The 14,362-nt window shown below is 43.2% G+C and overlaps 4 protein-coding genes across 17 annotated transcripts in view; 2 read left to right on the top strand and 2 right to left on the bottom strand.

Annotated features, from left to right (window-relative positions):
* Positions 1–727: 727 nt before the first annotated feature.
* Positions 728–14,362, bottom strand: part of LOC115764211 (modifier of mdg4-like) — a 30,301-nt gene continuing 16,666 nt past the window's right edge. The window contains exons 5-7 of one of the 14 annotated variants that reach the window (XM_030707108.1): positions 6,575–6,843; positions 6,224–6,339; positions 5,538–5,613 (exon numbers count right to left, since the gene is read on the bottom strand). In XM_030707108.1, the coding sequence (XP_030562968.1) occupies positions 5,607–5,613; positions 6,224–6,339; positions 6,575–6,843 (392 nt within the window). In that variant the 3' untranslated portion in view covers positions 5,538–5,606. The other 13 variants (XM_030707114.1, XR_004018010.1, XM_030707104.1 and 10 more) reach the window with 13 other exon arrangements.
* LOC115764216 lies at positions 1,066–2,197 on the bottom strand. Its single transcript, XM_030707127.1, has one exon. It carries the CDS (start codon positions 2,172–2,174, stop codon positions 1,707–1,709), a length of 468 nt encoding a protein of 155 aa, XP_030562987.1. The 5' UTR covers positions 2,175–2,197; the 3' UTR covers positions 1,066–1,706.
* LOC115764077 (modifier of mdg4) lies at positions 11,477–12,803 on the top strand. The gene is made up of 3 exons (XM_030706926.1): positions 11,477–11,530; positions 11,654–11,897; positions 11,967–12,803. Exons 1-3 carry the CDS (start codon positions 11,477–11,479, stop codon positions 12,494–12,496), a joined length of 828 nt encoding a protein of 275 aa, XP_030562786.1. The 3' UTR covers positions 12,497–12,803.
* Positions 12,807–13,977, top strand: LOC115764217. Its single transcript, XM_030707128.1, has 2 exons — positions 12,807–13,141; positions 13,203–13,977. The coding sequence occupies exons 1-2, from the start codon at positions 12,874–12,876 to the stop codon at positions 13,364–13,366; spliced, it is 432 nt and encodes a 143-aa protein (XP_030562988.1). The 5' UTR covers positions 12,807–12,873; the 3' UTR covers positions 13,367–13,977.

Here is a 14,362-nt window from a genome sequence, read left to right as displayed (position 1 = left end):
ATTCGTCTTTCTCGGTCAAGCTTTTGTATAAACAAAACAATATTTACACAAGAAATTAGCAAAGTGCCGCAGACAATATCAATTCACGTTCAAGAGTTCAAGACATGAACAAAAAACTCGAAAGATACAAAAATTTATATATATATATACATATATATACTTGACTTGATTTCCGATCGAAGAGATTTCCGATAAAATGGGTAGCTAATCTCTGCACATTACTTAACTCTTATAACGTTAGACAACACTAAAACGTATCTTTAGAAAAATTCTGATCGGAGTTGTGGAAAACTTGTGATAAATAACGTTAAGTCAAAAATCTTTCCGAAAATTCAATCGAGACCTGTTTTACAAGTTTTTAAGACTCTTTTAAGATTGTTTAGGAGTCGGAAGATATTCTGGAAAGACGCGTTACAGCCTCAACTTTAGATGTTGTCCGATCTACAAACACATTTACTAAGATTACCGTTCCAAATAATTTAAGTACTGTTTCACACTTTTCGGTTAACTCACAAGCCACCGTGAAATTCGAATCATAACAAGTTAAGCAACACTGTTTTTCATGGAATGTAAACGAATTGAAACTCTCCACTGGTTAGGCCCGGGCAAAACCGGTTAACATAATGCAGATACAGACCTACTAGAAGCCTATTGGATTACTTCGTAGAACTCATTTGTTTACAGAGCAGCTGTGTAAATTATGACTATTTACAATAATTCCGATAAATCTTTATATCTGTGGAAACTGAAAGCGAATCTCTTTTATTAGCTGGAAAGAAGAAAGAAATACTTTGGTGGGGGGAATGCGAGCTAATTCGAGCTGTTCGCACCGGACGTTGTCTTCTTGGCCTCCATTTGGAACTGTGGCCCATGATTGTGCTGTTGATTCTTGACAACCAATTCCCCGGTGCTGGAGCAGGTGATGATGCGGGCAGCGCAGCGCAGATACCTGTTCCGGGCGCACAACCAATAGGTTTTCGAGCCGCGGCTGTTGTTCCGGAAGTACTCGAAGCCGCCCATCAAAAGTTTCGGCTTGCCCTTGGTGCCCTTGACAATCATGATGCCCTGCTTCCGCACCAGATCTGCAAATATATGAAACAATTAGAATATATCAGAACTTTGACCAGGTGGAAAGTTAAGCCTAGACTAGAGTAGCGTGCATTATCCTATGCGACAAGGGCGACAATTATTTGGGCTTTAGCAAACAGCATTTATTATTGACTTGAGCTCGAACTTGGTTCCGTTATAATCTATGGAATCAACAGTTCAAATTCTGTGCCAGGAATGCGTGTGGATCCTTCTCAGCTCGTCTGCGGTTAATGCTGCTCCGAGGTCTTAGATCCATTACGAACTCGAACTGAAACGGCAGGAAATTTATTGTTAGTGCAAAAGTTTCTTTCATATTTCATGGAAAATGATTTTCACTCTTTCCTGTGAAACCACAAACCTACACGAAAGTTAGGTAAAATCTCAATCCTACACGGAAGTGTTGGAAAATGTTGTAAAAACTTTGTTGATTTCTTTTACGTTAATCAAACTCATTTCGAAAAGATTCGCGTAAGAGGTAAATCCACGAATTTTGATGGAAATTGGAATTAATGCCCAAGGCTTAAAATGAGTTTGTCGTATTATTATTTATGTTCTTATATTGACCGGTTTTGCCCGGCTATAAGGCTTATTATTAAAAAGTAAACTTTGAAGCGCTTTCAGTAATGCAAGATTGGAAACTCTGGCTCGTGATTATGTTCCGGATTCTTGACCGCCAATTCCCCGGTGCTAGAGCAGGTCATGATGCGGGCAGAGCAGCGCAATTGGCGACGATTCTGGGCGCAAACCCAATAGGTTTTCGAACCCTGACGACTTTTCCGGACGTACTCAAAGCCATCCATTTGCAGCTTGGGAATGCCCTTGTTGTCCGTTACGGTCAGTATGCCGCGCTTGCGCAACAGATCTGTGCGTATAAGAGAAATTCGATTAACATAAGCTGATCTGGAATTTAAAGCTAAACTAAGGTAATTAAGTATCCATTGAATAGGCCGAGAGTTCTTTAGGCTTTTCGTAGGGCATTTATTAAGGAGCTCCGCTTTAAATCTAGAGGATGTGGCAGACGCTTTCACAGTTTCCCGTCTTTCCGCTTCACTTTGTCCTTTTCGCTGCCGTTTCCTTTGCCTCATGAATGCGAGTGCTTGGCGTACTTTATCCTGTAGACCTCCTGGCCGCTCTTCAGCTCGTGCGTCGTGGCCCGCACCTTGCAATTGGCGCTCCGATAACGCGCGCAACGCCAGTTAATGCTGCTTTTGAGCTTCCGATCCATCACGAACTCATGTTTGTCTATCAACAGTTTGCGCTTCTTCTTGCGGGTGCTCGTAAAGTTGGCCAGAAGCATTATATCTGCAATGGGAGAAATTGTAGCCAGATTAGTGCGAAAGGTTCTTCGAAATTCTACGCGACCAGCCCCTTGTATTGGGACACAAAGCTTTTCGAAAGCTACAAACATTTTATGTACGTTTTATTTTTCATTCAAATATTAATAAACACTTGAGTTGAGACCGTATAATACACTTAAAGGCATTTCTATTATAATTCGTATATAATATATATAGAGTTTTATAGTTACATTGCGGGTTTGAACTGGCAACCTCTCTTTTTGCAGTTCTCTGGAGACCTAAAACACACTTAAAAGCATTGAACTCTACAAATATATAAGTATTATAATTTGTATATCATATGTATAGAGTTTTATAGTAACATTGCGGGTTTGAACTGGCAACCTCTCTTTTTGCAGTTCTGTGGAGACCTTAAATACACTTAAAAGCATTTAACTCCACAAATATATAAGTATTATAATTTGTATATCATATATATAGAGTTTTATAGTTACATATCAACACTTTTTTGTGGATTTGAACTGGCAACCTCTCTTTTTGCAGTTCACTGGAGACCTTAAATACACTTAAAAGCATTTAACGTGCCAAAGATCGTGCTGATATATAGAATATAGCTTAAATCATCAATCGAACTATCGAATAGGCTTGGTTATTCAACAAAGTCCTGAGGTTCGAACCCGCAACACTCAAACCGAGTGGGTTACCTGGAGACTCATCTTACTCTCAATGCATTTGTATTATGTTAAGTCGTATTTTTTATAGTTTTAAACAATCAATCTGGCTCTCAAATAGCTGCGGCTCAGTCGAAGTCGGGATTCGAACCCGCAACCAGCTTCAGCTCAGTACATAAAAATGTAATTGAAATCAAAATAAATGAGTGTAGCTTTAGAAATTGAATGTGTTGTGGGTACCCCCTAGTTGATCCTAGGTGCGCCCGCGCAGCGCGGCCTTCAGCTTGCGTCCGTATTCCTCCTGCCTGTGATTGTGCTTGCAAAAGTGCACAATCCGTCCATTGAGCGTGTGCATTCGTCCGTGACACTTGAGCACTGTCGTGTACTGAGTGCAGCGCCAATAGGTCTTATTATTCAAGGCTTTCTCGCGGACATAGTAGAAGCCCTCGTGCAGGAGCAGGATGCGGCCCTTCTGGCTGATCACATAGCAGAAGTTGGGCAAATCTGGAATACATATATGGAAAACGAGACAACTTTAGTTACATTCTAGTCATGACAATCCGTAAAGCTAGTTGGTAAAGTTCTAGTTCAGCTATTTCACATATTTGTACACTTTTTTGAACTTTATTCTCAACTATACACATTGTTAATTCTAATATATGTCTTAGAGTGCATCGTCTGTCAGCTCGTGCAGCTCGTGCACCTCCTCCTCGTGCAGCTGGAAGCCGACTGCACCGTCCATGTCGCGTTCCAGCTTTATCTGGGCGGCGTCCTGTGTCTGTGTCTGGGTCATGGAATGCGCCTTGCTGGAGCTATACTTGTTGCGCTTCAGTTCGGCATGCATGTGCTCCGCCTTGTTGATGATGAACTTTGGCGGATTCTCCTTGAGCATGGTGATGCGTGCCGGGCACTTGAGCTTCTTGGTGGCCATCGAGCTGCAGCGCCACAATATCTTCTTCTTGTTCTCGCTCATGATCAGAAATCGTATGCCATTGGCCATGATGGCCGGGCGACCGCGCAGCGATTGTGTGAAAAAGACGAGCACATCCTCCGGATTGGGCACCTCATCGTTGGCCAGCACAACTGAAAGGAGGATTTAAACATGGAATTAGTTAATGTTGCAAATGTATACAATTATTATGTAGGATTAGCCAAATATGTTTACAAGTTTTTTGCTCCTAGTTTATCTTTATCTTTCTCTCTTTTTATTTACAAGCCAACTTCGCAAAAAATCACTTAAATTAGATGTTGAACAGCTCCGTGTCCGCCTCGATCCCGTCGGGCAGACGGGCACGCGACCTGCTTCGGTCCTGCGGCTGCTTCTCCTTGCGCTGCGGCTTCACGTGGCAATGCTGATGGATCTGACGAAAGTCGCTGTAGTCGAACTTATTCATGCAGATCAGCACCGGGCAGCGGACATGACGATAATACCAATGGCAGCGCCAGAAGAAATTCGAGCGATTCTCGTTGTTGCGAAAGTATTTTAATCCGTCCAGCCAGAGCAGCTGGCCGCCGCGCTTGGACAGCGAGAACTGGATCTTGGGCTTCAAGCCGCTGTACTGGCCATGGCCCGAGGCGCGAGCTGCAAGGAAAGCAGAAAAATGGTTGAGAAATGGAGCAGCACATCAATAATAATAATAATAATAATAATAACAATAATTCTTCTTGCTTTGTGTTGACATTGAAAGAGCCGGGCAGACATTTGTGTGCTTTAATACAAGAATTCTTAGAGCTAGACGATTTTCATATAATATTAACTAAAATTCGTAGCTATGCTTCGATTTGTACTCATGCAACGGCGGCGGCGCACGCGCGGACGACTCCATGTCAGCCGGATCGCTGTCGATCAGCTCCAGCTGCTCCTCCGGCAGGCCCTCCGGCTGCAGCTCCTTGAGTGTGGACGGTAGCGGCTTAATCTCAATGTCATTGCTCTCCATGTGCTGATGCTGATGGCACAGCCGCAGAATGAGCGTCGATTCATCGTGTATGGCTATGGCCGGGCAGCGTTCCTTGTAGTAGTTGCGGCATTTCCAATACTGCAAATGGCCGCGCTTCTTGTTTCTAAAGAAACGGAAGCCATTGATCACCAGCAGCTTGCCGCCGTTCTTTTTCGAGTCCGCAAAGTCGATGTGAAATGCTGCAAAAAAAAGACGCCCGATTAGTGACAAAACGTTTAAACAAATGCACAACAAAAATTATAAAAATATATTACTATATACAATTGATATGGTTTAGGCATTAAAGAACTCCTATTTAAATGTAATTTATTTCGTTTGCATTCAACAGACACAGTTTTTTCTAGCCTAGCTTAAGCCTAGGCTCCTCCTCCTCCTACTCTATTTGCTGGCCAGCGGCAACAGGCTGCCCTTCATCTTGCCCTTCTTCAGCAGCGCGGCGGTCGTGGCGCCCTCAATTATGGACAGCTGCTGCGACAGGCTGACGCCTCTGTGCAGAAACTTGGGCTTGTGATTGTGCTCAAAGTTGCGCTTGATGATCCGCGCCTGCCCGGAGCTATCCAGTGCGGTCACCACACGGGCACGGCACACGGTCACGTCCTGCAAATTGAATATAGTTATAAATGGTTGCAATTAAAGGAAGATATATTCATATGCTTAGAAGATTATCAAGGCTGCAAATTACCGGCTCAAATATGGTACATAGTTTATAGAGAAATAAAGCCTTGCGAAAAGAAATATTTTCTCGAAGAACTTCTTTATTTATGGTCTATACATTTTGGGTTTCTAAATATGGCATACAAAAGTTATATTTATCAAAGCGCAAAGCTTCAATCTCGTTATATTCTTTATATTTTAATTATATTCTAAAAAACAAGTTTTGTGTATCAAGTTTCTATACTTTTTGAGTTAAGCTTAAAAAACCATATCAATAAATGTATATTTTTCTCAATATTATGAAAATAAGATATTGAAGAAAGGTACGAAATGTTCACACAGACAGACGAACCTAGCCAAATGGGCTGTTAGGAATATCAGAAATATTTTATGGAGGAGGAAATGCATCCATCTGCCTCTTGCACAAGATCCTTTCTGGCCTATTTCAAAGGCCAGAAACTGATAAAAGAAACTGATTCGAAATAATAATTAATAATAATTTGTAAAAGCAGCCAAGATCTATGCATATGTCATATGAAATCATATCGCGTACCTTGCGTGAGCATATCCAATAGGTGCGCGAGGCGGAGCTGCGATTCTTGACGAATTTCTGTTCGTTGTGCAGCAGAACTGTGCGTCCGCGCTGGCCCGTGCCAAAGACCGCCAGCTCTGAAAGAATTTGAAAAGGTGAACAATTAGCTTAGTTTATAAAGTTAAAAGATATTCTGTGTAAGAAGAGTGCTATGGCAATTATAAGGCTAGGCTTATGTTAGGGATTGTGCGAACATTTATTGAGTATAACAGAAGAGAATAATTGTGTTCGTAGTTCCTAGCTCTAGATGTGATTGTGCACGCCCGATATGGCCACATAGGTGGGCTTGTTTCGGTTGGTGATCATGTACACCTTACAATTCAGTCGCTTGCGACTGCACATCCAATAGATGGTGTCCTCGTAGGCGCCGCGCCGCGTAAAGCGCTGGCCATCATAGATGAGCACATCGCCGCCGAGCGTGCGCATATAACGCACACGATCCCAGTCGTCCAGGGTGCGGGTGCAGCTGCGCTTGGCAGATAGACCGCAGCGTATGGACTGCGGCACAATGCCCCGCGACTTGGGCAGAAAACTCTCATTGCCATAGTCGCCCAGATTGTTGGGATCCAGCGGGCGCAAGGCTGAAAGACAAAAGGGCGACGGGTTAATGACAAATAGCAAAATTGAAGATACGAAAATAATATAAAATAATATGCAATTAATTAATAACAATAATTTATAATACAAATAAAAGTAGTTGCAAGCACTTTGAATATATGCTTACAATAATTAATATAACTAATATTTACTGCAAGATTAAATAACGAATTGTTTACATTAAAATTAAAAACATTTTCTATTAGTTGTTTGCATAAAGCTTATATTGTAGCTGCCGTAATTTAATGCCAGTCAAATGATAAACAAAAGCTGAGACGCGTCGGCTAAAAAATAACGAAAACAAAATTAGTTTAAAGCAACTAATAATTAAGCACAACTCACCTGGCTGGCCTGGCGAACTTATAGGCAATTGGTTTACTGCATCGACTTAATAAGTAACTAGCCTAGTCTTAGTTTAATTGGCCTCATTTAGCTGGGAGTCGCCGCCCTGCCGTCCGTCTATGCATGATTGTGTACGCCGCTGATGGCATAACGCGGCTGGCCATTGGATGTGGTGTTTGTGATTATCCGGGCGCGGCATTGCTTGCGCCACTTGCTGCACTTCCAGTAGACCTTGTCCTTGTAGGCGGCATTGCGCAAATAGCGATGCTCGCCGCAGTGCAGCACACAATTGCCGGCGGGCGTTTTCATATAGTGTATATCCTCCATGGTCTTGGCCAGCCGCACGCGCTTCACCAGCGGCTGCTGCGAGGCGGATTGGATCGTAGGCGCCGAGGCGCGACGCAGCAGCTGAATGTGCACTGCAAGAATACAAAATAAATATTACAAATTAGGGACAGGCTTTGAATTATAAATGCGACTCTTGCTTAAACAATAAATATACTTAGTTGGCGGGTTTTATATTACTTATGCGCTGCGTAGCAGGCCAGTTTATTTTATTATTTAGTTTCTTATCTAATCCTAATTGGCTACTGCAGCTGCTGCAGATCCTCGATGCTTAGATTAAGCGAGCGCAGCTCTAGCGTTAGATCCTCCTCGGCTTCCGTCTTGACAAAGCCGGACAGGCCCGGCGACGACGACGATTTGGCCACCGATTTGTGGCCCGTTTTGATCAGCGGCGTAATAATTGACATACGCTTCTTGCGATCGAAATTGAAGCAGGTATGATGGCAGGATTCGAGCACAATCTTGTGCACGCCCTCGATCACGTTCGTGACAACGCGCGCATTGCACTTGGTGCTGCCCTGTGAAGGTAGAGAATGGGTTGCGAAATTAATAATATAATCTAGACACATTGGAGGCCTACATCGAGCCAGTCGAACAATTGTTTCGTTCGCGACTCGAACTTGTTTGGCTGTCGCACATGTCGCAGTTCGAACTTCGTTTATATGAGTCTGTCCTTGCTCGAGTCTGTCGGTTTGAGTTTGATGACAAATGAATTAATCGAAGCAGGGCTCGAGTACTTACCTTCTTGGAACATATCCAGTAGGTTTTGAGTCCGCTGCGTCGATTGCGCACATAATTGTAACCATTGAAGGCCAGGAGCTTGCAGCCGCGCTGACCCCGGACAAACGAGAGCAGCGAATGCTTAATGGCAGCCCGGTTCAAATCCTCCAGCACGTCCAGCGCCGCGCAGCTATCTGTGTAGAGAGTGGGAAGAGCAATTAGATATATATGTCTGCATGGCATGCAATTAATTAGAAGCTAATTGAACTTAACAATTGGAGTAGCCAAAAATTTTAAATGAAATCAATTTTATTTTTTTGCTAAATTGTTAACGCTAAAAGACTATAAAAAACGTTGACTAGTATGGCGGATGATTGTGCTGGCTGCACTTGACGATCACGTCGTGATCCTGTATGGTAACCACGCGCGCCTTGCACTTGTGGGCGCCAGCGCGTGCACAGGACCAATAGGTCTTCGCTCCGGTGGCCTTGTTCCGCGTGAAGGTGAACTCGCCGATCTTCAGCTTGCGGCTGCCGCGGAAGCCCGTGATGTAGGAGTAATACGACATGGCATCTAGAGAGAGCAAACAGAGAAAGAGTTAAAACAAATTAGTAAAGTATACGGAAAATCTAGAAATATGGATAGATAGAAAGAGGTTTTTCTATAAAGAGTTTACAAGGCTGTGTGCACGTCTCTAAGTCGACTTTTATTTAACACATATATTGAGAGTATGAAGCTGATCCAATAAACATGCTTTACGTATATGTACAATTGGCTTAAGGCTAACATGCGAATCAGGCGCTCGTCTCAGCCTCGTCCTTGCCGGCACGGGCCGCTGCCTCCGCCCGCTGACGCTTGAGCGAACCATATTTGCGTGCCTTCGAGATGACCTCATGGTTGTGCTCGCTGTTCAGTATGGTCAGCGTGTCCAGCTTGGTTTTGAGCCGTGCTCGACAGCGCAACACGGCAAACTGGCTGCAGCGCCAGTAGGTGACATCCTCGCGTGTGATGTGCCTGTTGAAGGTGTGCTGCTTCAGCATGATCTGCTTGGTGCCATATTTGCTGACAATGAAGAAGGGCGAACTGTTGTCGCCGACGGCAACCGCCGCGCTGCGACGCTGCTGACAGTCCTGCGGCGGATCCTCGCCCACGTCCACATCCACGCTGATCTGATAGTCGAACTTGACTGCAATTATAAGAAGAAAAAGGATGTGCGTGTGTGTGAAACGGATTCGGATATGGTCTAACTAGCAGCTGCTGTGCCTGATCATAAATAAAAGACAAGGCTTCAAGTTTCGATTGTCGCTTTTCATTTAAGTTAACTAATCAGTTACAGAAGCTTACACTAAGGCTATTGGCTAAAATTCATTCTGGACGCAGTGCATCGCATGTCCATTGTACTTGGTCAGCCGCGGCCGGCGGCTCAGCTCGACGTGCACATAGTGCGCCCCGCAGTTGGGCGTCTGGCAGTGGTAATATGTGCGATACTGCATGGCCCGGGTTTTCTTATAGCTGCGCCCATCGATCAGCAGGAACTCGCCCTGAGCTGTGCGCTGGAACTTGACGGCTGCGGCTGCTGCTGCGTGGGATCGGGATGATAAATGCAAATTATGTGGTTGATGGATGAACGAGGAGAAATGCTCAGTTGAGATAGATACTTGGATGAGCCTTAAGTTAAACTAGGCGCACAGTGAAAGCTCGCTAAGGTGGACCTTAAATAATCAACAAGCATATTTTAATCTTAAGCTTTTTACAAACTATCATAATATGCTTTCAATTTTTTAAATATTTAAAAAACTATTTTCGTAAACATTTTTGTGATTTTTGTATGTAAATTTGAGATTGTCGACTATTTCAAGATTTTTGTTCAGTGTACTTTTGAGTATGTTTTGAGCTATAAATATGTGGAAATTCTGTGCGCCCGTTCTGTCCGTTCGTCGAGCTTTCACTGTACACTGATAACGCACACAACTAAATGAACTACAAGACAAGAGATTTGTTGTTGTTGTTGTTTTGGCTTTTTAATAGTGCTGCAATAACATTTCCTTGGTCATGAGCTTGGCGGGCAGCGTATTGCCCGTGAACCGAGGCGGATGATTGTGCGGATTCTTGCCGAGCTTGATGCCGCCCTCGAACTTGGTAATGGCACGGGCGGAGCACTTGTTCTCGTTAATGCGCTTGCCGTTGCCATCGGAGCAGATCCAGTTGATGGTCGCCCGAAAGCTGGCCTCCTTCTTGTACATGTAACCGTTGAAGATCAGATTGTAGCCCTGCTTCTGGTTGCGTATAAAGAAATAATCGTATTTGTTTATCCAAACGCTGGTCGGCAGCTCCGCTATAAACTGACCGTTCTGCTGTGCGGTGTCTGCGCTCCCTGCAATTGTATAGGAAAAATGGGTAATATGTGTGGCTCCGGTGCCTGCTGGCGTCCTTAAAAATCACTTAGTTTACAGAAAAAATACACAACATTTCGAGCAGCAAATATTTTATTCAAGGTATACACACACATATACATACACATACATATACATATATATATATATGTCATATACAAAAGAAGTTTACATTGTATAGCGTAGCATCTATGGGTTTTGTTTAAGTTGCAGCACTTACCATTGCCATTGCTCGATAAAATTGTATGTTTCATTCAAATTAACTGCCATTGATGGCAAAATGGGGAACTCAATCTTTTATGTTCAGGTCTCACAAAACACAAACAACGCAAAAGATACAAAGCGTGCTGCGGCCACTTGGCGTCGTTCTGATAACATTAGAGCACTTTTTATACACTCAGCACATACAGCACATTTGCACATTGGTATTTCACTTCTTTGGCACATTTTAAATAACAATTATTGTAGCGGGTTTCAATAAATTTATTAACAAGCAAAACCAAGCGTAGTTAAACGCGGCGAAAAATCACTAGAATACGGCGAAATAATAACAAGATGGCTGACTTGTGCTCTTTTGGATGTGGCAACGCTGCATCCACACATTATCATAGTTGCCACTCGAAAAAGCTAATATGTACCAAAAAAACAAAAAATAATTTATAAATTCTGCAAATTCTTAAGGTGTTTCAAATGCTAAAGAGTTTTCAAATGTCGCCTCACTATAGGTAGACAACCATGTACATTTTCAATATAACGGATATATGTTAAAATATACAATAGGTTGGCCCGTCGAGTAGTGTTGGTACATTTTTAGCACATGTGTGGCAACTGTGCCCTCAATTGCTGGCAGGTGGCAACATTTCACCCGCAAGTACAGTGCTTCTTCTTAGCTTGTGATTTACATTTGCAGCGCATTATATTTTATTTTATTTAATTTATTATTTAATAAATGCCCACCAACTTGGCACAAACCTTAGACTTGTGTTTTATTTAGTTTCCGTTAAGCTGCCTACATGTTGAGCCGTGTTTTAACCACTTTCTATCGCACTTCAATTTAACTACAGCTCCAGCCACATCAACATTGCCCGCACCGCAGGTAATTCCACCACGTAAACGCGGCCGACCCAGAACAAAGGTGGACGATGCGCAGCCAAAACTCAAATTGCTTGACAAGCTGAAGGCGGCCACAGAAAACGAGGTCGCCAGCAGGCCAGCCGTGTATGCCTCCACTACCAAGGGTAAGTCCTCTTCCCCGACACTTGTTGCTTCCACGATGATATTAATCAAAGATTTGCATACCCTTGCAGGCGGCGTTAAGCTGGTCTACGAGGGGCATCTGTTTAAGTTTTCGTTCCGTAAAGCTGAATTCTCGGTGTTCCAATGCTGCTTCCGGGAGCACGGCGAAGAGTGCAAAGTTCGCGTGGTGTGCGACCAAAAGAATGTCTTTCCCTTCGATGGAGAACATGTGCATTTCATGCAGGCCAGCGACAAGAGCGTCACCTCCTCACAATTTATGCCGGGCGAGAGCGCTGTCAGCGTGGAGTCCAAGCCCGAACCAAAAGTCGAGATTGTCATACAAAAGAGCGTAGCGAAAGTGGATGGCGAGGATGAGGAGGAGGAGGAGGAGGGCGAAGTATTTGAAATACATGAAATTGAAGAAGCTGACGCTAACGAATCGACGGGCACAGAAACAGCTGCTGATGGTGTGCTCGCCCCGGCTGCTGGAGAAGAGGAAAATTCCAATATAAAACCCACTAGCGAAGCAATTGATCCAAATGATTTTCGCGAGAAGATCAAGCGGCGCCTGCAGAAGGCGCTGCAAAACAAGAAAAAATAACTAATAGCTGAAAAGTCTGACGGCGCCAGTGTTGCCAAGCCAGCTATTTTCCAGCTAAAATATGGCTATTTACGACAGATTTATGCAATACTTTTACCAACTCAACGTTTGGCAACACTGGTCGGCAAAGCAGTGCCTACACGCACCCACACATACACACGATTTACATACATTTTACTATACACTATATACTTAAAAAATAATCACGACAACGTTTCAAGGCAATTTGCAAGCTACACTTAATTCTTTTAAACAAATTATTTTGTAATAAACATTGAGGACAATAAAGCCGCGATTCCATATTAAATAGCTAGCACGTAAGCGCCACACTTTACAATCTGTTCAAATCCAACATATATATATTTTTGATCCACAAAATGTTCGAGCTAATCGTCGAATTAATATTATATTTTCCATTTCCACTCCTTGCAGTTACCCAGCATGTGCACAACTGTGGTCCGCAGACGTTCCTGATCAGCCGCAAGGGCGGCACCCTGCTGACCATCAACAATTTCGTCTATCGCTCCAATCTCAAGTTCTATGGCAAGAGCAACGACATCTTGTACTGGGAATGTGTTCAGAATCGATCGATGAAGTGCCGCAGCCGCCTGAAGACCATCGGCGATGATCTCTATGTAACAAACGGTTTGTCCTCAAAGTCATCTAATTGGCAACATTTTGATACGTTCCTGTTTTTTGTTTTTAGATGTGCACAACCACATGGGCGACACGAAACGCATTGAGGCAGCCAAAGCCTCCGGCATGCTCATACACAAGAAGCTGAGCTCACTGACCGCCGCGGATCGCATACATGGCTGGAATCGCGCCGACAGCGGCATCGATCAAATGGTTAAGTTTGAAACTGCGTAGGAAAACAAACAACAAATCGAATAGTACCAAAATGGAGTACAACTTGTAAAGCCTGAGCCCGAGACCCAGTAGGTTATCTAAGGCTTACCAAAAAAAGTCAATTCTTATTGCAAATATTTAGAGTATCGTTGAAAGATCTGAGCAGCTAACCTAGTTAAATGAATGCCTTAGAGCCGCCGCAAATGTTAACTACTGTAGTTATATTAATTATAAACATTTATGTATAAATTGAAAAAGACATACTTTAAGCTTAGACCAGAGTTCACAAAATGTTCGGTATAGAAAGTATATGCACAACAGTTTATGCCCTTGCAGGTTATTATAATTTATTTACAAAATGTTGAAAGAAAGAATTCTTTAAGCCCATCAAATATATAGTATATAATTTTAGACAGCTCCTCTATAAGCTCTATATATGCTCAGTCCGGATCTGTCTGTATGTTTGAGTGATTCGATCTCAGAGATCTAGAGAACTTTGACTATACTCCAATCCCCTTCAAAACTCCAATATCTCTTCTAGATTATATAGAAAGTAGTTGTTATTGAGTTATCATTTGTTTCGTAAGACTTTTCAAATAAACTTGGCATCAGGCTGCCAAATTTTGAGAATACTTCCATCAACTTTTGGCATACTATCTCATCTAGTTTCTGCAGTAAATTGTCAGCGAGCGTATTTATACTTCGATAATTGTTTTATTCCTGTTTGACAAACTTGTTTGCCAGCTTTTTCTTAAAATATGTTGTCTTTCGATGCACATGCGAGGCGCACGAGAAACGATATTTGATCGCTGAACCCCACGCAAAGGTAAACACACGCGCCTTGCAGCCCTTCGAGTGCTGCGAGCAGCGCCACGTTCCGATTTTGCCAACACCTCGATGGGCTATGAACTGATTTTGGCCAATGATCAGCTTGGGCCGATTCCGGGCTGTCAATATAAAGTCAGCGGTGCCATCGAAGGGCTTGTACTTCTGCTTACGTCCACGAATTTTAGCTGC

The sequence above is a fragment of the Drosophila novamexicana genome, unplaced genomic scaffold, assembly GCF_003285875.2.
Source record: "Drosophila novamexicana strain 15010-1031.04,08,12 unplaced genomic scaffold, DnovRS2.1 tig00000817-arrow-arrow-pilon, whole genome shotgun sequence".
Classification (NCBI taxonomy): domain Eukaryota; kingdom Metazoa; phylum Arthropoda; class Insecta; order Diptera; family Drosophilidae; genus Drosophila; species Drosophila novamexicana.
This window is presented reverse-complemented; position numbering and strand designations above follow the sequence as displayed.

Bases quoted from the DNA above. Each gene is read 5' to 3' on its own strand.
- LOC115764077 (XM_030706926.1), top strand. From the start codon at position 11,477: ATGTGTGGCAACTGTGCCCTCAATTGCTGGCAGGTGGCAACATTTCAC. The intron at 11,531-11,653 runs GTACAGTGCTTC...TGTTTTATTTAG, and splicing joins TGGCAACATTTCACCCGCAA to TTTCCGTTAAGCTGCCTACA. The intron at 11,898-11,966 runs GTAAGTCCTCTT...ATACCCTTGCAG, and splicing joins GTATGCCTCCACTACCAAGG to GCGGCGTTAAGCTGGTCTAC.
- LOC115764217 (XM_030707128.1), top strand. From the start codon at position 12,874: ATGTTCGAGCTAATCGTCGAATTAATATTATATTTTCCATTTCCACTC. The intron at 13,142-13,202 runs GTTTGTCCTCAA...TTTTGTTTTTAG, and splicing joins TGATCTCTATGTAACAAACG to ATGTGCACAACCACATGGGC.
- LOC115764216 (XM_030707127.1), bottom strand. From the start codon at position 2,174: ATGAGGCAAAGGAAACGGCAGCGAAAAGGACAAAGTGAAGCGGAAAGA.